Below are 23,592 nucleotides of genomic sequence, written 5' to 3'. Positions count from 1 at the left end.
CTACAAAAGTTACATATTGATATAGAGTCACCATATCGTATTCAAGAAATTTAAAACCACATGGAGTAGGGGCGCCTGGGTGGCTCAGATGGTTAAGCGTCTGCCTTCGGCTTGGGTCATGATCCCGGGGTCCTGGGATCAAGCCCCGCATCGGGCTCCCTCCTCCTTGGGAGCCTGCTTCTCCCTCTGCCTCTCTCTCTCTTTCTCTGTGTCTCTCACGAATAAATAAACAAAATCTTTAAAAAAAAAAAAACAAAAACCAGATCGCTGGAAGAAATTAAAAAAAAAAAAAAAACACATGGAGTAAAAAAAGGAAGAAACCCTCATTTCCCCACTTTCATCCCCCTCCAGCAGGCGTCCAAGGAGATCCTGTTGTGTATATTATCCACTAACTTTCTTTTTTCACTTAACAGTACATCTTCCAATGGCTAAATAACATTCCTTATCTGGGTATCACGACTCATTATAATAATTGTCAGTTGGTATGCATTTCTCTTGTTTCCGATTTTGAAATTACCATAAAAAGCGATGCCTTGTGACTTACCTACTTGCACTGGAGCAAGAAATTCAGTGGGAGAGATTCTGAGAAGAAGAATTACTAGCCTCAACGTGGGCACATTTAAAATGCTGACACGGCCAGACTGCCCTAAGCCGGGTTCTGTGAAGCCTCCCGTCAGCGGAGTAGGAGAGCACCTGCTTTTCCACATCCGCACACAGAGCAGAGAGTAGAGATCTTTTAAAATGTTTTCTACTTTGGGGAATCAGGGCACCTCTTTGTATTTCACGTTCCCTTGATTAACAATGAGGCGGAGTACCTCTCATGCCTTCATTAGCCAATTGCATCTCTTTTGCTATGAATTGCTTTTTTTATAGCCTTTGCTTATTTTTTTTCAGTTGGATTGTCCATTTCCCTTACCAGTTTATAGAAATTCTCACATGCATCGTGGCTATGCATCCCCGTGTGTTTCCTATATCCATGCATAGACTGGCTTGTGTCCTTACTGGAGTGGCACAGCTGGGAGAATGTGAGCTGCTGGTTTTGGGATGGAGGGACTGTTCACGGAGAAGGCAGCCACGGTCAAGAGAAACAGATGAGAGATGGAAAGAGGGAGTCTGTCTTCAATCACCTCTGTGGGGTGAGGGCTGTGATGTGTTGAGGGAAATCACATGATTTGGAGATAAACGGATTAAAGTTCATTCCTTACTAACTGCGATTTTGGACAAATTAACTTCTTGAGGCTCAGTTCCTTGTACTGTACAGGAGATTTAATGACATTCACTTTATATAGGATTGTTGTGTGGAATAAATGAGCAAATTCATGTCAAGGACTTGCTTCAGGGTCTGGCCCTCCATGTTTGAGCAGTAAACAGTTTATAGTGTGAACCCAATAAAAGGAGACACAGAGGTGCCTTCTGACATTTCAAAGGGCCATGGACACAAGCTGATGTTAGCTTACCATATTATTATCCCTTTCTCATAATGTACTGGAAGTCTGTGAAATACTCCCAAATACTCTTTGCTCAGAGTTTGGAGACTGGAACATAGTCCTGAGTGTCAGGCCACCTCCCACTTCCACTGATTGGCAAATGAGGACTTTGGGGCTGGAGGTGAGGACGGAGCTCACTCAGGGTAGGGAACTGTGCGGGGGAACCGAAGGGAGAAAGGCAGAAGTTGTCTCCACCATGGCTGGAACAAAGGCACTTCTGACACTGGAAAACTTCATTAATGGAATGTTTGTACCTTGTAACTCCTATATCGATTCTTATGATCCGTCTACGGGGGATGTATACTGCAGAGTGCCAAACAGTGGAAAAGAAGAGGTGAGTGGTGCACCTGGCTGGGGCAGCGCATTGAGCATCCCTTGGTTTCGCTCAGGTCCTGCTGATCTCAGGGGCATGGAATCGAGCCCCGCACTGGGCTTGTGCTCGGTGCGGAGTCTGCTCAAAGGCTCTTTCTCCCTTCCCCTTGGCGCCTCCCCCTCCCTTTCTTTCTCTCAAATAAATAAATAAATCTTAAAAAAAAAAAAAAAAAAAAAGAGAGAGAGAAGAGGTGAGTATATTCACCTAGGGAAGATGGAAATGTACTTCCTGTGTTGATGGATTTCATGTCACTTACTTTTCTAGGAGCAAAGGGAGTTGGGGAAAAGGTGTAGAATTGTTAAACGCTGGCAGGAGGAAGATTTGAGTTCTGGGAAGGTTTGCTTTGTAATGGGACTTTTAGGATGCAGGATTCCCTCGCTATCCAAAAGGAGAGTGTTCTTAGGACATCTTTTGAAATGGCATAAAGTGAAGAGTATCCCCCATTTTCAGAAAGTTCACATTATGCCACTTTGCATTTGGGAAAGAAATACTAAGTCTGGAAATGGCTTTTTTTCACAGAAGTGAAAATCCTCTTCGTATTTCTTGCGGTTAGCGAAAACAGGTGCTAATAGAAAAGCGAAGTGACCTCCTGTGAACTTTCAGAAGGGGATATCTATGCCTGGAACAAAGCCCATGACTTTGTGCAGAAGCAAGCAATTAATCAGGCAACTTAACACACAGCTGCATTTCTCAGCCATTCCTTATTAGGGGTTTAGTAAAAAGTATTATTTGTTAAGAATGATCAGTGTTTCTGTTTCTTTTTCTTTACCAAGTGCTGCCTAACTTTGCCAGTATATTCATGGATTTCTAAAAAAAAAAAACAAAAAAAAACCAACTTGTTACTCCACTAAAACGAGCAGAAGTGAAAAATCCAGGGATTTATTTTATATTATCCTCTAAAAATGCCTTATGTCTTTAAAATATCTAGTGAAGTAAAACTGATCACTTGAATGATGAAATGCAAGATCAAATTCCCATATATTTTTGCAGTGAAATTTAAGACCATCCTTTTTCTTACTCAAAGTGCTTAATGGCACAAACATTAGAATTTTATTTGAGAAGTTCTATAAGATGTTGGAGATATATTTAATTAGTTATCAGTTTATTACATTGACAATGTAAATGTGTCTGGAGTGATGAATGTGGCTGATGTATGTATGCTCATCTAAAGCCTAATGGATTTTATTTTTTAAGGCACAAAGAACTAGATTATTTAAAAGATAACTGTAGCCTTCATATACAAATAAGTATACGTAAATAAGCCTTCATATATACTAAGCTATTATTTCTCTTTTGTTAACTATATTTTAAACCTGTCTTGCATTAAAAAAACCTTTAGACTTGTGCACAAAAATTTGCAAACATTGGCTAATCTGTTGGTTAAACTGTAACCCACAATTTTGTTTGTTTCAAATGACCTGGGACAGATGTGGGAAATCCAGCTTTGTGTTATCCAATCCTCCTGGTCTCGAAGTGTTTTCCCAAAGTGCAGTAAAAAAAGGACAAATAGGACAAATTTAGTTCTGTGGCTAATGGCTCATGCCTTTTCAGAGGATAGAATTTGGTATGGCTGCATCTGCTAGTAGAGAAATAAATATTTTGGATTTCCCAGCAATTTAAATTGCAAATATGCTCTCTGATCCCGCAAGTCCCAGTTTTTGCCGGCTTGAAAAATATCATCAACATACAAGCTGCATGCCCAATTTTGTAGAAAGTCTCTTACAGAAAGTGTTGCTGGTGCTGCTAACAGGTTTTGCTCTGTGCTCTGCGTTCACTAAGCCGTCTAACACAAATTACCCCCAATGTGAGTCATAACAACCTACAAATAAGACTCTCTCATCATCCTTATTCCACAGACGACAGTGAGCTAACATTCTCATCTCTGATGCCTAGATCAGTGGCCACACACATACACACACACACATTTGTGGTGGCATTTACATGGTAGCTTTGCAGTCCATAAGCACAGACCAGAGTCAGATCGCCTGTCTTCAAAGACCAGCTGCATCCCTTAGTATCTACTGTCTTGACTTAGAGCTGAACTTCCTTGTGCCTCAGTCTCCTTACCTATCAAATGGGAATAACAGTAATACCTGTCTTCTAGTGTGGTTCTGAGGATGAAACAGACTGATAGATGTGAAGCCTTTAGTGTTTGGCATATAGTAAAAGCTTTCTAGGTATTAGCTTTTGCTCATATACATTAATACGTATTCTATATTACACAGACATAAGCCAACTTAGGATGACTGGACTTGAGTTTTCTGCATAGCAAAAAGCTTAGATTTCACGTCGACCACCTCAGGAAGATGAGATTTTACTCTGAGCACGGGAGGAAGGAACCCTTCTCTTGTTGGCTGGCCGCCAGGCCTCGGGGAGGCTGCAACTTCTGGTGGAGAACACCACAGCCCACGCTCTTCCTTCATCCTGTCTGTGGGTCCACAGTGGAGATTCGGCTTTCCAACCGAAAACACCACTTTTCCACAAATTTATAATTAAGATGAGGATCATTTCATCCTTTATTCAGCTCAGCTGGAAGTGACTCTGGTTATAAAGAAAACAGAGGAGGAGCGTGGATCAGATTTTGGGGGAGAGGCGGCTGAATTATCAGGTCCCGTGATGGCGAGAAAGATGCTCGTGGTTGCCTAAAGCCTGTGGAAAAGGATTCTTTTTTTTTTTTTTTTTTTTTGAGAGAGAGAATGAGAGAAAGAGAGCATGAGAGGGGGGAGGGTCAGAGGCAGAAGCAGGCTCCCTGCCGAGCAGGGAGCCCGATGCGGGACTCAATCCCGGGACTCCAGGATCATGACCTGAGCCGAAGGCAGTCGCTTAACCAACTGAGCCACCCAGGCGCCCCTGGAAAAGGATTTTGAGGCAGGGCCTGGGCCCGGGGTGAGTGAAAGCTGTGAGTGATTATAAAGTCTTGTCATGCGTGTGAGAGGGGAGAGGGCTGAGACACAGGCTAGGGATTTGTTATCTCTGGGAAAGACGTTGCTTTGACTTTGCTGAAGATCCGAAGACTCATTTTGTCTTGCAGGAATTGGCCTTGCCTGAACCTTTCCAGATAGTGTTTCCTTTTGGATTTGCTCCAAAACCAGGTCTGCAAGCTATCTGTTCCCACACAGATGCCCTCCATCCCCACCGAGGCCTCTGTCACTGGGCAGCGCCAGGCGGGGCACGGGGACCGTGGCTCTGCCGTAGCAGGCCAGCTGTGGTCTTGGAGGCACAGAGAGCCGGGCTTGAACCCTGATGCGGCCACTTACTAGCTGTGTGACTCTGCCAGGTTACTTGAGTTCTCCGTGCCTCAGTTTCCTCATCCGCAAAATGGGCATAGCAAAGTCATGGTACAGAATTTTAAAACAGGTTCAATGACATAATTTGTGTGTTTAGCATATTCCTTTATATACAAAAATTAGTCAATGACTATTATGATTAGTCATTCTGAGTGGAAATGACAATCTGAGGATACGATTTCAAACAAAATTTTAGACTTGGGGCACCTGGGTGGCTCAGTCCTTAAGCGTCTGCCTTCAGCTCGGGTCATGATCCCAGGGTCCTGGGATCCAGCCCTGAGTCGGGCTCCCTGCTCCGCAGGAAGGCTGCTTCTCCCTCTCCCACTCCCCCTGCTTGTGTTCCTTCTCTCGCTGTGTCTCTCTCTTGTCAAATAAATAAATAAAATCTTTAAAAATAAATAAAAAATAAAAGCCTTTGCTGGGCGCCTGAGTGGCTCAGTTGGTTAAGTGTCTGCCTTTGGCTCAGGTCATGATCCCAGGGTCCTGGGATCGAGCCCCACATCGGGCTCCCTGCTCCGCGGGAAGCCTGCTTCTCCCTCTCCCACTCCCCCTGCTTGTGTTCCCTCTCTAGCTGTGTCTCTCTCTGTCAAATGAATAAAATCTTAAAAAAAAAATTAGACTTTATCAGATATGTTGGATCTGGATTAAAAGCTGAGAGATTCTACACATCCACATGAAGTGAGCTCTCCTACGCTATTCAAAAAAATTTTTGTATTTTGACATGATTGAAAATGTGCGTCTATTAAAATTCAAATAGCTTCTTTCTGATGGCCGCATCTGAATACCCTGGTCGAAATGGAGCATTCTTCTTTGTTTTTGTGGGGCCCCTGATTCACTGATTTTGCAGGTAACTTGGCAGGAGGAAGTATTGAATATTTGAAACCAGTCAGAAAAAAATTAAGTGTGGGTGGACCTGTGGATTCTGGATTCATCCAACCTCAGGAGCAATAGTCTTTTTTTTTTTTTTTTTTTTAAGATTTTATTTATTTATTTGACAGAGAGAGACACAGCGAGAGAGGGAACACAAGCAGGGGGAGTGGGAGAGGGAGAAGCGGGCTTCCCGCTGAGCAGGGAGCCCGATGCGGGGCTTGATCCCAGGATGCTGGGATCATGACCTGAGCTGAAAGCAGACGCTCAATGACTGAGCCACCCAGGCGCCCCAGGAGCAATAGTCTTAAGGTGACCCTCTTCCTCTTGGTCCTCAAAGATTGACGCCGCGGTGGAGGCGGCCAGAGCAGCCTTCCCCGGCTGGGCGGCCCGGAGCCCGCAGGAGCGCTCGCAGGTGCTGCACCGGCTGGCCGATCTGCTGGAGCAGTCCCTGGAGGAACTGGCGCAGGCGGAATCCAGGGACCAAGGTGAGTGCGGGGCTCAATGCAAAGTGCAGCGCCAGGGACACGTACCCTCCTTCCAGCTGGTCAGGTGACCTCTTGCAGACCTCTTGCCTCTTAACCACAAGGGCTGGGACTCGGGTACTTCCTCCGTATTAGCGCCCCCCGGCCCCATCAGGCTAGCCCGCACCCGAGATTCTCATGGCAGAGGTGGAGTTGGAAAGAAAAACCACCCAGGAGGCTTGCATCTGGCCGACTCCCCCACTCTGATGGTCCAAGCAGGTCACAGTTGAGTCCAAGTTCCAGGGCCAAGGACATAAATACACTTTGTCCATTTGGTGGAAGGCACTGCCAAGGTTTTTGGCAAAGGGCGTGGATGTGCGGAGAGAGGAAGAGGGCCGATCATGCAATTCTCCACCAGTTCTAGGCAGATCGTTTCAAAGCAAAAGTAACTGAAGAGCCATTACAGTCACGTTATTTAGAAAGAATCGGATATGTCAGTACTGCACTCTTCACACAGCTTCCCAATTTTTATCTCCTTCCCAGAGGCATGGGTAATGTAGTAAATGTCCATAAATCCTTGCAGTAATATCTGTTAGGAAAACCCGAGATCTTTTAAAGTCATATACATGCTATAAATCAGCTTAAAGTTAGGAAGCAGCCTGAGTCCAAACCCTTAAGAAGAAGATGTTTCCTGTTGGTGCTGCTGACACTGGGAGTCCCCCTGAATCACCCAAGACAACTAAGGAACAATCCAGAAAAGCTATGTTTCTCCTTTTGTTCAATCCAGGAGCTAGGGCGTGCATGGGGCACATGGTGAGTAAGCGAGTGCCACACAGCATCCTCGGGGTCCCCTCAGCCGTTCTGCCACGTGCCCATCTTAAGGACTCCACCATGTGTTGGGGAGACATTTAGTATACATCACTGTTTGTGATGTTCGTCAAAGTGGTTTTATTGTGTCATGCAGATACAGCTGTCTTAACACCCATTACTCCAACCCCTTTGTAGCATGTACAAAGCTTGGTGATTTTGAATTGAAAGAGCTGATGTGAGCAGAGTGGTAGCATCTGGCGGGTTCATGATAGCCCTGAACTGTTCAGCCCATAAAGCATAGATTATTTCACTCGATTTTATCTGATAACGTCACACCTAATTATTTCATGGTTCTGTGAAACCACAATCAGCTGTCTGTGTCGTCAGGGGATGAAGTCTCAGGCTGGAAAGAACCAAGGCTCCGTGAGCGTGAACTGGGATCCATGCGTGATCGTGTCTCCACTGTCCCTGGTGAGGTATGCCGACCGTGCTTTCTGTCGTTGACTTCTTACAGGGAAAACCATAACACTGGCAAGAACCATGGACATTCCCCGGTCTGTGCAGAACTTCCGGTTCTTCGCCTCCTCCATCCTGCACCACACATCAGAGTGCACGCAGATGGACCACGTGGGCTGTCTGCACTACACGGTGCGGGCCCCTGTGGGGATCGGTAGGTGCTGCTCAGGGAAAGCCTGGTCTGCGGGGGTGCGTAGGGATGCTCCCTCAGTTCTACAGAGCTCATCCAAAGGAACAGACCAAGAGAAAGGAAAGAGCGGACTTATACTTTGACCGAAAATTAATGGGCCTCAAAAATCTATTTCTGGTTTATTTTCCTTTTGTCACATTACCTGCATATTCCTAGAACATTGTTCTCAGGAAATTACCAGGAAAAGAATAATGCTGGGAGGAGATTCACATACGAAGATTCCCCCGCCCCCCACAATTAAAAAAAAAAAAAAAAGTTTATTTCCAGAGAGTCTTGAAGTTAATAGCATGGATTTTGGATATGTGCAGGGCCAGGTTCATAATATTTGTATACTTCGGGATTCTTACCTGAAAAACTGGGAGCATAGTTTAATTTTATATTTATATATTTTAGTGAGAATTAAATAAATTAGTAAGTGTAGGGCACTCTGAATTAGCTGCTTCCTGCTTTCTTTTGGAGGACATGTAAACATGAGCAATGACTCAAAATATCCACTAGAGGTCACTGTTCCTCCAACCACCAAATACCCGTATTTATTAGTTACATTTTATGACAGGATAAATAAATTAAAAGGAACGAAAATGGGACATATTACCACCTTGGTTATTTGAACCCTTTGGAAATCATATTTTGAAGGAATTGTAAAAGCTCAAACCTCCCTCTTGAATGAATAATGCTGAAAAAATATTCTGTTATCCTCTAAAGAAAAGATTTTCTAACGAGAAATATAATCATATAGAATATATGTTTACTTTCACAGCATAGATTTTAAGGGAGGGGTATAAAATAAGATGAATCCATTTACAAATTCATAAGGTAGATTTTTTTTTTTTTTTTTTTTTTTGTCATGCTTTATGGTTGGAAACCTGGTTGGTTTCAGAATATCGCATGGGGACACGTTCTAGATGCTGGTTCTGTTACTTATTTAGCAGTCCTATCTGGTCATGAAAGAGGTGAGAATCTAGAGAGAATTTTTTATTAAAAAGTCCTCTGGCTAACCAAAATGGATCTCATAGTCTATGAATCAAAATTCATTGGCTTTACTAAAAGGAAGGCTTCCACAGGACAGACTCAGAACCCATTTGCTCTTATTTTACCAATAATTCTAAAAAGCTTGAGATTTTATGTCTTAATCCACAACAGGTTAGAAACAGTGATGGAAAAACTTAAAAGAAATAGTAGCTAGACAATTTGATGATGAAGAAGGAGAGAGAAGTTTAAAAAAAATGTGAAGGTCAGTCTATAAATCTCAAAACTCATCACATTCAGAAACTGTTTGGTAACAGGTGACAGCCTCTTGGCCCTGGCGCTTACATTGCCCTTGTTCATAAATACAATTGGTACATCATCAAGAAAAGAGTAAATTGTATTGATTTATAGTTTTCAAAGACACAGTTGCTTGTAATACATTTTAGAGTTATTTCCCCGAAGTTGGCTACAAGTAAGCCAAAGCTTTATGCAGGGTGAAGGAGTTCCATGTTAATAAACCCAATTTGGCCAGTCTAGTTTGAGGGGCCTGCCATTGGTGGCAGTGTTTCTGTTCTCCTCTTGTAGCCGGTCTGATCAGCCCCTGGAATTTGCCACTCTACTTGCTGACCTGGAAGGTGGCACCAGCCATTGCTGCTGGCAATACGGTGATAGCCAAGCCCAGCGAGCTGACTTCGGTGACTGCATGGATGATGTGCAAACTCCTGGAGAGAGCAGGTAATGAGCGTTGGGTCTGGAGAGGCACAGGATTGGCTTTGGGGTTGCACATTTTATGCGCTTCAGCCACCTCAGCATCCTGACACTTGAGAAGTTGTTTTGGATAGAAATCTGCTCAGAGCAAAATTGATTCCATCGACATCTTTGGTTTTCCTCTCTCTGATCCTTTTATGAGAAATCCCCTTCATGCACAGGGTTGGATCACACTGCTTCCTCTCTTCACCCCTGTCCGTGCCGCTGCAGGAGTGGTTCCCCCGGCAGGGGGGTTGGCAGGCACTTCACAACTGTGAAGTGACAGCAGGCTTAACGAACTCAGTCAGCTCAGATACCAGTCTGCTCCTGGGATTGTCTTCAGTGGTCAATTTAAATCTTATATTTGAACCACATGTTAACCTTGATGCAAATAAGACTACTGTTAGGGACTTCTCTGGTTTGTATGGTTATACGATACCTGCTAGAAATAGCCATTTTCAGGAGATTTGAATACACCTCCCTCAGTTTTCCCTGCATTTGGAGCCAATGTGTGGAAGCTGATACAATACGGCTCCATGTCTTCTTTATGTCAACAGCGTCATGGCCACATTCAAGGTATGTTCCTGGGTACATTCTGGGGTATAACTCAGCATGGGCACAGATACCGCACCAGGGTTGGAGGGTGTCAGGGGACCCTAACTTGCAACCTACAAGAAAGCCCCTTGCTATTAGGTCCCTGAGCTCAGGTCTTCATACACACCCTGGGTTGGGATGATGGGTGGCTGTCTTTCTGTCTGTCAGTCTCTGCTGTTTGTACTTCCTTAAAGCCCACAGAAAAGGTAGCACTGGGCTCACCCAATCCATAAGGTAGGTGGTTGGAAAGAACCCATATCTCCCTCTTCTGGATACCTTATCTCTCCAAGCAAAAACATACATATTGGCTTCCAAAAAAGTTGGGCCAGTTCTTTACTCTAGGATTTAGATGGCAGGTTGAACTGTGTGGCCTTATGACCCTAGTCTAGCTTCCCATTTCCCTTGTATTGTACAGAGGAATGAGGCCTCCCAGCTTCAGCCTTTGGGTGACATTTATGGATGCCCTAGGCTTCTGGAGGGTTATGATAGAAATGTGCCTACCTCTCCCATGTCCCACAGGTGTCATTCCTTCTTTACATGAGGGATCACATTCTAATGCTGTTCTTTGCAAAATTAAGTGGCTAGTGTCTACAGAGGTGCAGGGCCTTTCCTCCCTGTCTGTTGACTATAGATTCCCTGGAGTGGTCAGAAGTGGGGCCGATGCTCTGCTGTGATCTATGTTGGGGAGGGCAGCCATGCAGGTGGGGTGGTGCCACAGAGCTGTGTTCCCAGAACCACTCTCTTTTGAAGTCAACCACATCTTGATCTATGATGATTTCTCTTCCCTAAGCACTCTCCCCTTCCATACACCCAGCACCTGGTGTACACAAGAGTTTTACATTTCCATGTATTTACACAGCATTGATCTTATTTCTTGTGAATGAATAAGCTTGTTATACCAAGACAGTTCTTCCCTCCTTCCCTGCCTCTGCTGGCTTTGCTAAACTTTCTTCCTCTGGCCACCACGGAGAGTGTAAGGCTCAAATTGCACCTGTCTTAAGCCCTCAGTTTCTCCATTTGGATTGAGAATCTGTACGAGAAACGTTTAATAGTGTAAGAAAAAGAAAGCTAACATGACCTGCTGGTGCATTCTGGATATTTAAAGAGCCAATCCTTGAGTCCTGAGCATTCAAACAGACTTGACAGATGACCTTCCTGTGCAGTAAAATCATTTTAAAAAGTATACAGTGAGTACCTCTTTTATAATTCTAGAGTATTCATTTCTTCTTGGGGGTACCATATGTATGCCTCATTCCTGGAGTGTCCACTGAAAGCAGATTTCTGGCCCTTCCTAGTTTTGTTTTGCCCAATGGAAGCTTGCTGCCACTCTGCCACATCTTTGTCCCTGGTGGAGGGACTTTATGCCCTGTGATGTCTGTTAGCCATTTACTCTGAGTTTTACCAAATTGCTATTTGCCGATGTAGTGCCTTCTTTCTCTGATAACTGTCATATCTTAAGGGCAGAGGGCAGATGTCTCTAGAAAAATTTCATTACTGTCTCCATCAAATGGCAAAGTGGTGCTGAGAAATAATGGCCAGTAGGTAGCTCTTAACATATTAACACCGAAGTTCAAGGAAATGTAAAGCGTTAATGTCATTGTGTAGAAGGCAATTGGCCTGCTGAAATGAACTCATTTTCCCGGGGTGATACCTATGTGGTGTTTCTAAGTTTTCTTCACTCTTCGTTAAAATGCTGTTGTATACATTAGAAGTGATTTGATCCATTTTTGCCTTCAGGATTTATAAAGCCCCATAGCCCACCTTCTCTTGCCCCCAAACCCCAATCAGAAAATATTGGGCAAATATTCACATGCCCACTGTCTGATGGAGATGCAGGACCCCACCCTGCAAATGGTGGGAAACTTGTCCTTGTTTCTCCCCCACTGACCACTGTGAGGGCCCCTCTCCTGAGCCTCCTCTTTGCCCCAATGTGGGGCTCAGCTGCTCTCACATGGTGCCTGGCCTTGGACCTCCCCTCCATGGCAGTGACCTGTGATACAGGACCGACCCAAGCTAGATTTTAAGAAGTCTGCACATGTGTGTAAAGGCGGGGCCACTGGAGGTGAAGCTCTGCCAGATACCACCATGAGTCACTGATCTCCACACCTGTCTCCAAGGCTCAGCTGAAGAGGGCCTCGTTTGTCCCCTCAAGTGATCAGGCTAAGGTTCTGGCTCAGTGGGAAGGTGTTCTGGATGATAGTGGATCATCAATGAGAACTTGTTATTTATACTTTAAAAGCATATTCTGGAAGAGATGGTTTTAATCCAACAGAGTGTGTTTCTATTCAGGACAGAATGTCCAACCTGGACAGGGAAAGATAGTGGGAGCAGGGAAGGTAGTTCAAAAACCTTACACATTGGAGGTTTTATGCATTTGCTGTACTTCGAGGCTGAAGAAATATGGGGAATAAACTCAGCTAACCTCCAGACAAACCCTAAGAGCTTCCTGGACACAACACAATGGCACACAATGGCTCACAGATTTTCTTTCTGGACACATAAAGCTTTCCAGAGTCAAGGACCATTTCTGATTTGGATAATGTACACGAAGACTTTATTCATTCATTCACTTAATTATTTGTTAACCATCTACACTGGGTTTTGCCTCCTAGTGGCTGCTATTTGACTTCACTTTGCCTCAGTTTGGATAAGGTGAGGATATTAATCCTCCCTACCTCATCCAGTTGCTGGGAGATCTAAATCGCTTCCAGGAATGATTGGCCTACAGTGAATGTGAACATTTACTGGTATTAATCTATCTGGCAAACTAGGGCCAAGGCACAGTGGGGACTGTGAGGAGCAGAACACAGACACCATTTTTGCCCTTGGATTGCACACCTGCCAGTGTTGGCTAGGTAATAAACAAGTAAAGCCATAAACACATAAAAAAAATACACGCAAATGTAAGGCACTAGGGTCTCATGCTAGAAAGATGGGGGCACCTGTTTTAGGGTGTACTTGGCACTTTAAGTCAGTCCTAGAGTGTATGTCCATATCATGGGACACAGGGACCTTTAACTCAATGCTCACCTTCAATCTTACCTTCAATGCTCACAGTCAATCTCTTCTTCCCTCCACTTCACATTTTCACACTGAATTGTGACTCCTGAATGCCAACTTGGAGCAGGGTTCTCCTACCTTACAGGGCTTGGCCTGCCTGAGGATATCTCTATGCTCTCAGCCTCTGATGCCTAGTTAATATTATGGAATGAATTAATTAGAATGTTCCACTCTTCATTTTTCTAAGGCAAAGCACCTGGAGAAATCCCACCTAGGGGGCACTAGAGGTGGAGGTGGCGCCATAGTCTTTGCTTTGCTTTTAAACTAGAGGCAGCCATAAAAGTCTACTCCCTCCCCATTCAAGCTACTGCACTTTCAAGGAAAACCTCAATGTCACCCGAAATTCTCAACATACTGAGAAGAATTGCTGTTGTAATTTCTGTTACTGTTTCTGTATCCTATCTGGATACAGACCTGGAGACTGTTCTGTTTCCTGTCCAGGTGTCCCACCAGGTGTGGTAAATATTGTGTTTGGGACAGGGCCCAGGGTCGGCGAGGCCCTGGTGTCCCATCCGGAGGTACCCCTCATTTCCTTCACGGGGAGCCAGCCCACAGCCGAGCGGATCACACAGCTGAGTGCTCCCCACTGCAAGAAGCTCTCCCTGGAGCTGGGGGGCAAGAATCCCGCTATCATCTTTGAGGACGCCAACCTGGAAGAGTGCATTCCAACGACTGTCAAGTCCAGCTTCGCCAACCAGGTGTGTCCTCTGTATTGGTTTGTTTTGTTTTGAGTTTGTTTGTTTGTTTTTAAACTCTGTGACCCAGTTAGGCTGGATCTGTTTCATCACAGTGCCAAGCCAGGAGTGAGTGGGTTAATCTGGTGCTATTTCAGGGAAAGGAGATTGTGACATTGTGTTATTCCACTGACTCTGTTTTGTCTCAGTGTCCACCTGTGGTTCTTGTAGAATCATAGCTTCTGTTGGGCAAGCTCCAGTTCTTGAGCTTTATCAGGTACCAGCCATGGGCAAAATGATTGATTGTTTGCTTCTCCAAGCTTTTTCATCCCTTTATTCATAGAGTCACCCCCATTCTCTTCTTGCTGTCTAAATGTCCTATCTCCAGTAAACCTTGTGCTCCCCCAAAAGCATCCCAAATGCAGCACACATTTAGAAATAAATGCCTAAACCAGTCTAGAGAACGTTTCTGATGTTGGAGTCATGGATGTCACGGAGTCACGGGCAACTTTGCATCTCCTGAAATTATGTGACAGGTGTTTTTCTGGAGGCCTCAGTTCTCAGCAGATTCTTCAAGGCCACAGTATCCCAAAGGGTTAGGAACACTGACCCAGACAGACCAAACTGTAAGCCTCACAAAAAGGGCACCTGTGTCTGCCTTGGGGCCGCATTTGATCTTTAATGCCCAGGATCAGGCTTAGGGTAGAGCAGGTGTGCACAAATACTGAATGATTTTCTCCAAAGGGCCTGCTTTTTAAAAATTTTAGCAGCGAAAAAAGAATTAACTAAAGAGTTAGAACCACCATAGAAAGAAAGATGAGTGAAATGAGATATATCTTTAACTTGCCCAAGTTGCCATAACCTTTTGAACCTTCATTTCTTTGCCTGTGAAATCATGAAAGTAATAATGATGCTTTCCATTAGCGATTTTGTGAGTTGTAGAATGAAAACCATTCCTGACAGTGGTTATTTTCGTGATCATTATATTGTAATTATTTCTCTCGCAGTAATTCTTAGAGAAAGCGGCTTTGCTCTGTACCTCTCTCTATATCTCTATATACAAGTACGTCTGTATCTATAAAGAGAGTTTTTCTGGATCAATAGACTTAAATTTTAGATTTTAGAAAATAGATTTGTAATTTTATGATACAGCTATTTTAATCATTAAAATAAACAAGGATCAAGTATCAAAATGAACAGTTAAATCAAGCATTTGGGTGGCTTATGGTGACAGCATGGGGAGTGGGGACAAGCTGTGGACTGAGAATCAGCTGAGAGGACATTGGGTGAACTCTGCATGAGAGAAAATGCACTCTGAGTGTGGAGATGGACTGTAGCTTCTTGGCTACCAGGACTGTGCCAGAACTTGAAATTGCTGAAAGAACCTTCCTCTTGGGGCTATTTTAAATGTCAGTGGGGAAGAGGACAGGAACCCAACTAGCTAATTCAAGACAACAAACAGACTTTAGGCAAACTAGAGGGGCTCGTTTCTTTTTCCTTAACCGAGAGATGAGTCCCATGTAGTGAACACTTCTTCCTCAGTTGAACATAATGGGCCACTTTGAAACATCTCTGTCACGCGTAGTCTCCTTTGACTGGGGGCACACTCACACTTCGACACGCTGTGGGACACAGAAGAAATGAATGTGGACTTCCACATCACTCAGACTGAAGTTGAAACTTCTTGTGCCTGGTGGCCTTGGGCTTGTGTTTGTTCAAAGCTCCATTTCCTAATTGTAAGCTGGGAAAACTACTGGATCACAGAATTATTATGAGAAGAGCACCCTGCACGGTGCCTGGCATGCAATAAATAATTTCCCTTTTCTCATTTCCTTGAAAGTCATGCCACTAGAGACCCTAGCATTACCTATGCTTTCCTGGCACCAAGTAATCCGGAAAACCCTGACTGGGTAACCCCTCAACTCTCTTTACCACACCCTCCCTTCCCACACGGCAGAGGGCACTTATGTCTAGAGATTTCCCAAGCCAGATATGCAGATGGTTCTTACAGTGATCTTGGGTTGCAGAGAGAATTTTTTGTTTCAAAACAATGATGATTTAATTTGGACAATACACCTTTGCCCAACTGTCAAAATAATTAGAAATATTCCATCCTTTGGATGGTTGTGAAGATCAAATATAAATGTGGTGAAAATTGTTATTTACGTAGATATATACTTACCATACATACATAATGCTTTGAGATGTCTAGACTGTGGTTTGTAAATGATCTCATGTTATATTCAAACGATAGTAAGGATCATTTTTCACTCAGGTTCCTGTTAGCACCTCTGCCCAGAACCTACAGTATCTCTATTCGGATGTCTATTAGGCATCGGAACCTTAACCTGTGCAAAGCAGAACTGTTGATTTCCCTCCCTCTCCTTTCCCTGCAATACCACTCCTCTCCCTTGGGCTTGCTTTTCGGGGGCAGAGCACTACTATCTGCTCTGCGGCTCCATCAAAAACCTGGGACTCAACCTTGTTCTTACCCCAACCTTCTGTCTCACTAATCCATCAACCCATCTTGTTGGCTCAATTATTCTAATATATCCTGGAACCCCTCACTTCCGAGAGCACTGATACCAGTCTTCTTGCACCTTGGGCTCCTGAGTCCCTTTACGAATCTGGTGACGTCGGTGGACACCTATCACTTTGCTCATCTCCGCTGGTCCCGCCCTGGTCCAAGCTACCTCCACTTACCTGGACTTCTGGAATACTCTCTGAACTCTACTCTTGTAGATCCCACTCTCGTTCCCTTCCATTCTATTCTCCACACAGCTGCCGGAACGATCATTTAACAATGGAAATCTGGTCATATCATGCTGCAGCTTAAAGCCTTCCATGGACTTTTCATGATACCGGGAGCAAGATGCAAACTCCTTGTGAGCCTGTGGGACTCGGCGTGGTGTGGCCTTGCTCCTCACCTCCTGCCCTCCTTTCCTACCCTCCCTTCCTGCATTCCTGCCTCCACTCCCGGTCTCAGCCCTGCTCGCCTTCTTGCCTCGCCTCACACACCACACCACAGCAAGCACGCTCCTGCGGCAAGAAGCCGCTCTACCCCGCCTGCTGAGCATTGCCTTCCTCCGTGTTGCCTGGAGCTCAGCTAGCCCCTCCCCATCAATCGAGTGTCAATTCAAATACCCCCTCTTCACAAGGGCCTTCTGGAACTCCCTCTACTAAAAGGGACTAAAAGTGGCACTTTTCCATTGATTTCTATTCCCATCCTCTGCTTAATTTTCTTGTATCACTTTGCTCATGACCTGAAATTATATTATTGATTGAGCACATTTACTTGTGCTGTTGTCTGACTTCCCCACAAGACTGTGTGTTCCCCGGGCGCCTGGGTGGCTCAGTTGGTTAAGCGACTGCCTTCCGCTCAGGTCATGATCCTAGAGTCCCTGGATCGAGTCCCGCATCGGGCTCCCTGCTCGGCGGGGGGTCTGCTTCTCCCTCTGACCCTCCCCCCTCTCATGTGCTCTCTCTCATTCTCTCTCTCTCAAATAAATAAATAAAATCTTTAAAAAAAAAAAAAAAGACTGTGTGTTCCCTGTGGTGGGACTTTGTTTTGTTGATCAGTGTCTCCCATGGCTGAGACCCGTGCTACGGGCAGGTAGGTGCTCAGAAATGCAGGGTGACCTGCCCATGAAGGACTGTGTCTTGTTGTTGTCCTCACGCGTCATTCTTGACAGGGTGAAATCTGCCTCTGTACCAGCAGAATCTTTGTCCAGAAGAGCATCTATAGTGAATTTCTGGAGAAGTTCGTAGAAGCTACCAGAATGTGGAAAGTTGGCATTCCCTCTGATCCGTCGGCCAGCATGGGAGCTCTAATAAGTAAAGCTCATTTGGAGAAAGTAAGTAAATCTCCACGATGGAAGTTTGGGGAGAAGCTCAGTGTAGAGCACAGCACACAGTCATGCTTTGAAATGTTGTTAATTACTACCCTATTCTTAAAAAAATTCCGACCTGTAGGAAATGGCCTCTGGATACAGAATCTACAAATGTTAGATATGAATACACAAATGTAACCCAGGTTAAAGCAGCATCTACATGGAATGAATGAATGTGAGAAGTCAGCATGGAGAGCCCATCGAGAGCGAGGAAGACAAATTTCAAAACATAAGGGTCAGCTGATAAGAATGATGTGGACCAAGGGCAGCAGGAATTTCCATTGATAAAAGTTCCCAGTGGAAAGGGTTCTGCCTGTGGCTTACAGCAGATGGAATTCTGGACTTGCCAAGAGGCACGATCCAATTACATGGTCCTTAGTGGGTAGGGTTAGTGGTGGTCTACGTGGGAGAAGCCATTGATGGCCTCTGGCTGGTTTATGGAATTTAGGCCTTTAAGGTCGTCTTAATGGATTACCTGATGTGACTCCTAAGATAAGTCATAGAATGTTGGAGCTGGAGGACCTTGTTTTTAGCCATGGTAACTGAGACCCACCATGGAAAATATGCCCCCATCAGTTGGCCAGTGAGGGACAGAGCCTTTACCTAAGTCTGTAGAAATCTTTGACACTGCACAGATTTGGGGGATTTACTACATTTTAACTTTAACACTTTTGGGGGGCTCTATTTCTTCTGTTTTCTCAGTGAACTAGGAAGCAGGGTGAGGAGGGGAGAAGGTTCGGAGGGTTCAGTAGGGAGGAGAGGGTGTGAAACACTCCTGCAGGTTGTGGACAAAAGCCAAGAATCCTGGGTGCCTGGTGGCTCAGTTGGTTAAGTCACTGCCTTCAGCTCAGGTCATGATCCTGGGGTCCTGGGATCGAGTCCCGTGTCTGGGCTCCCTGCTCAGCGGGGAGTCTGCTTCTCCTTTTGACCCTCCCCTCCTCATGCTCTCTCTCTCTCAAATAAATAAAATATTAAAAAAAAAAAAAAAGCCAAGAATCCTAATAGATCTAAACCACAAATTATATTTGATTTTTTTTTAAGACTTGAAACATTGACAAGGTTTTAGGCCTGGTGTCATCCTCTCCCTCACGTATCTTAGCCCAGAAATGCCATCTTTTATGAAACCAAATTATGCTGGAAAGACAAGCGTTTATTTAACATGTTGGTTGGATTTTGTTTGCTTACTGTCATTTCAATGTAGTATACTTAGGTGCCATGAATAACTCTGAAAATGCTGATGCTTACAGTTAGCAGGTTTTTTTTCTGACCACATTCAAACATAAGCCCAGATTTATCTTTCAAACAGAAGTTTTTTTAAAACTCCCATGTATTTTTACCATCATATGTTTTCCATCTCAGTCAGATAACTAAGAAAAGAAATAAACTTTCTATTTTGGAATAACTTAAGATTTATAGAAAAATCTCAAAGATAAGGCAGAGAGTTTCTATATCCACTCATGCAACTTTCCCTTTTACTAACGTTTTCTGTGTCCAGGATACACTTGTCTGCACTAAGAAACCAACGGTAGCACGTGACTATGAGCCGAACTGCAGACTTTTCAATCAACTTCCCTTGACCTTCTTCTTGATCCTTATAGAAAATAATTTTTCAGCCACTTGCTTATTAAAATAAAGTACAATTAATTACTCTGTACTCATCTCAGAACGCTCCATGGCTCTACTGCTTTTAAGGAGAAAGATTTTGTACACACAGTTAAAATTTTCAAAATAATTCATCATTGGCCAATGCATTTTCTTTTTCTTTTTCTAGGGAAGAGCACTAAAGATGTATTCCTATTAGTCCACCACGTGTAAACTTGCTGCGGTCAATGCAGCTCTCTTGTTTTGTGGTCCTACAGACTGGATCTCTCCCCGCTAGAGGAGAGCGCCCCTCAGGTGGGCTTACTTTGCCTCCCCCATGTGAAGCCCCAGGGCTGTCCTGCTGAGGCTCTGAGGGTTCCTCGACGTCTGCCATCCTCACTGTTCCGCCCTGAGCACGAGTGCCCAGATGCAGGGAGTCACGGCTCCCCCCTCTGAGTCTCCCACCAAGTGGACCCACGACGGGTGGCTCGCGGATCCATTCTTGTGGGGAGGCCCTGCGTATCTCGGCCCTTGAGAGAGAGAGCTAATGGAAGCAGCTAGGGCCCTGTAAGTGTGGCCGTTGCAGTGGGACTCTTTTCGGTTTGGTGTGATGCTTTGGAGATCAAGGAGGGAGTGGACACGTTCCACTGGTAGTCATCTTTCCTCGCCTCTGCCCAGAAAGCTTTCTGGCCTTTCTCCTGCGTCCAAGGAGGCCTGGCGGTCATCTTTGTATTCCACTTCTCCTCTGCAGTTTGTCTGTGTCTTCTTTGAAGCAAACTAGCCCTGCAGAGCCTGGGGTCTTTGTGTCCATCTTACTACTGTGTGGTTGTCACGATAGATGGCGAGGCAGTGCCAGAAGAGTCCAGTTAGAATATGTAGAAGCTGTTCCGTCATGGCAAAGGGCGCAGAACCTCACAGAGATGCAGCTTGCTCCTATGTGGGTGAGAGAGACTCGCCCGCCTCCCAGTGATGCAGGTGACTCTGTCCTCAAGGAGTGAAGAAAAGGCTCTCTGCCTGTTTCACAGGTTGCTTTTTGTTTTTGCTTTAGTTCTTCTTTTTACCTCCTCGAATGCTTTTCCATGTGGCTGTCCAGAGCTCGGGCTAGATGCCAACCTGTCCCAAGATGCAGGAAATCGGAGATGGAATTCTGAGTGTTTACAGTGAGGCTGGCAGAGCGCAGGGCACGTTCACAGGTGCATTCCCCAATGGGGCAGGCTGCAGGCCGTTAGCAAAGGTCCGCTTTTGCAGGTTGCTATCTTCTTTTGCCGGGTGGGCTCGTGTCTGAAGTCTCCCAGCTCGTAAGCGTCAGATGGCGTGTTATACCATCACCTTCTTCATCAGCAGCACCAGTTGGTGACTGGCATTCAAAAGACTTACTGCAAGCCAGGCATTACGCTAAATATTTTACATACATTTTATCTAAGCTTACGAATACGTGGGAATCTTAATCCCATTTTTCAGAGGGGAAACTGAGCATCGAAAATCCCTCGGTGAGCAAGTGGAGGCTCTGGGATTTGAACACTTGGGCTCCCCTGCCCGCCCATCTGACCTCTGTGCTCAGATTTTAGGGGCAAAGCTATGAAGTACTAACTGCTCTCTGCTCTCAGAGAAAGTTTTGTAGTAATAATTTATTACATTTTAGGGCATATTACCAGTCATAACATTTTCTTTTTTCCATATTTTCCTGAAAATCTCAGTTCCTGAGATGCTAGTATAGATATCATTCTATCATCCAGAAAATAAATTTAGTTTAGTGTGAGTCATCTTATACGTTAAAAATTTTGAAAAGTTCACAATTTGAAAACTGACACTTTCCTTCATATTTTATTATCCAAGAGTCTCTAAGAGATAATCATGAGATTCCATATAGATGAGATCATCTAAAGCCACTCCGTGTTTGAATCACGGAAAAAAGTTCTGGTCCTGTGTTCAGCAGGCGCCCCGGAGATCTTTGCCTCGACTTCCCCTGTTCACGCGCTATGCTGCCTTTGGCATCTTTTAATTAATCTGAGTGCGTTGTTTCAAGAGGAGTAAGAGAATAGGGGAAAGAGAAGTCCAGACCTAATTTACTCTCTACCCACAAACTAGACTAGGGCTTTTCTGGGAGAGCTTTGAGATCATTGGGCATGTTGGGGGAAAATGTATAACAGAGCGGAATACGAAGCTGTTCCAAATAATATATTTTTTAGAAGTCTTTGACTTCACGGCTTATTAAGTGTTCTATAACTTAGAACAAAATCAATAATAAAACAACATTACTTTTTTATTTTTACATGGAAAACACATAGCTCTACATTGAATATAGTTCTACAATGGAGTACTTACCTAATCCTGGGGCAGAATGCTCAGATAAATATTTGATAAGCAGGGATCCAAAGTATGACTTCAAAATTTCCCCTGCCTTTGATGTACTGCCTAACTGTTGTTCTGTACTTCTAATTTTTGGGATGACTTTTCTACTTCTCCTATACTTATAATACCCCTCAGGGGTAGGATAAGGTATCATTGTGACTGCAACAAAATTTCCATATATAAACGTACGTATCATTTTATAATAGGTCATTTCTACAACCATTGTTAATAAACATCTGTCACTGTCTCCGAGTTATTGGGTTTACTTTTTACATAATTTATTTCCCATTATAGTTAGCTATTCTGTATTAACTAGATGTATTTTCAGAACATAATCAGTAGTGAGACTAGAAGTTAGAAATGATTTGTTCTGGAAGCCTAGCTATTGAAGAGCATCTTGGCCTTTCATGAAATCTTATGCACCATTCAACTTCCCATGTTCTGCAAGGGACAGAGCCCCCCCAAAAGTGAGGAACTATTCTTTTGTGTATTTAACTACTGAATATACCTGAGTGTGAATTCTAGCTTTCCTGTTTATTCATTGTATGAACCATCTACCCTTTTTGAGGCTCAATTTTATCATCAGCAAATAGGGGATAATAATATGTAGCTAATACAGTTTTGAGAGAATTAAATGAGAATGTATGAAAAGCATTTATCTATGTGCCTGGAACTTAGATAGTAAAGAAATTACTCTCCTCTTCTGTATGAGGGCTGGATGCCCAAATGATGGTCAGAGCACTTCTGCCCTCAGGCTTTGCAGTTGAGCAATAAGATAATCAACTTTAGATTTCTTAGCAAAGGCCTTCTACATATTTCCTAGATGATTCAAAAATATTGAATTTTCTGCTGCTTTGTGTCAAGTCAAATGGTAAGATGTTGCTAATCATGGTTTTCACCCACCCAGGTCAGAAATTACATCAAAAAAGCCCGGATGGAAGGGGCCCAGATTCTGTGTGGTGAGGGGGTGGACACATTGAGCCTCCCCCGCAGGAATCAAGCAGGATACTTTATGCTTCCCACAGTGATAACAGACATTAAGGATGAATCTTGCTGCATGAAGGAAGAGATATTTGGGCCAGTGACATGTGTTGTCCCCTTTGATAGTGAAGAGGAAGTGATTCAAAGAGCCAACAGCGTTAAATACGGACTGGCAGCCACAGTGTGGTCCAGCAACGTGGGCCGTATCCACCGGGTGGCTAAGAAGTTGCAGTCAGGCTTGGTCTGGACCAACTGCTGGCTCATCAGAGAGCTCAACCTGCCTTTTGGGGGGATGAAGAGTTCTGGGGTAGGTCGAGAAGGAGCCAAGGACTCTTATGAATTTTTCACTGAAATCAAAACCATCACCATTAAACACTGACCTTGACCAGTGGAGAAGCTGTTATGGTCCATTCCTGGCTGCAGAAAATCAGTCCAATGCAGTGAGCAGATGTGCCGGCATAAAATCCAGCCATATCTTGGCTCCGTGGGTTTTCTCTACCTTATCCTCAGTAGTTCGTACTTTTATTCATTGTCAGAGAGGATGTCTATTTTCACTGTGAAGTCAAAGAAGAGACTTCTGAGCAGGAAGGCACAAAAAGGAAGCCAAATAATTGTAAGGCTCCTTCTCTGTTGTTGTCTTCACTCTAGATTTTTTTCATCATTTTGATTGAATTCTTGGGAATTTACAGATAATCATTTTTTTTCATTTTTAAATATATATATATGAATGTAAATGATAAATATACATGG

The 23,592-nt window shown here is 44.2% G+C and overlaps 1 protein-coding gene across 1 annotated transcript; it reads left to right on the top strand.

Moving 5' to 3' along the window:
* Nucleotides 1–404: 404 nt before the first annotated feature.
* Nucleotides 405–23,390, top strand: ALDH8A1 (aldehyde dehydrogenase 8 family member A1). The gene is made up of 7 exons (XM_034990717.1): nucleotides 405–1,821; nucleotides 6,355–6,502; nucleotides 7,803–7,958; nucleotides 9,549–9,698; nucleotides 13,806–14,062; nucleotides 17,731–17,892; nucleotides 22,769–23,390. Exons 1-7 carry the CDS (start codon nucleotides 1,588–1,590, stop codon nucleotides 23,219–23,221), a joined length of 1,560 nt encoding a protein of 519 aa, XP_034846608.1. The 5' UTR covers nucleotides 405–1,587; the 3' UTR covers nucleotides 23,222–23,390.
* Nucleotides 23,391–23,592: the final 202 nt, after the last annotated feature.

This window comes from Mirounga leonina, unplaced genomic scaffold, assembly GCF_011800145.1.
Source record: "Mirounga leonina isolate KUSES-001 unplaced genomic scaffold, KU_Mleo_1.0 Mir_53, whole genome shotgun sequence".
NCBI classification, from domain to species: Eukaryota; Metazoa; Chordata; class Mammalia; order Carnivora; family Phocidae; genus Mirounga; species Mirounga leonina.
Note: the sequence above shows the minus strand (reverse complement) of the source record. Positions and strands in the feature narration are given on the sequence as shown.

Excerpts from the sequence above, each read along its gene's own strand:
- ALDH8A1 (XM_034990717.1), top strand. The coding sequence starts at position 1,588 with ATGAGGACTTTGGGGCTGGAGGTGAGGACGGAGCTCACTCAGGGTAGG. Across the intron at positions 9,699-13,805 it reads CAAACTCCTGGAGAGAGCAG|GTGTCCCACCAGGTGTGGTA; the intron begins GTAATGAGCGTT and ends TTTCCTGTCCAG. Across the intron at positions 17,893-22,768 it reads GTAAAGCTCATTTGGAGAAA|GTCAGAAATTACATCAAAAA; the intron begins GTAAGTAAATCT and ends TCACCCACCCAG.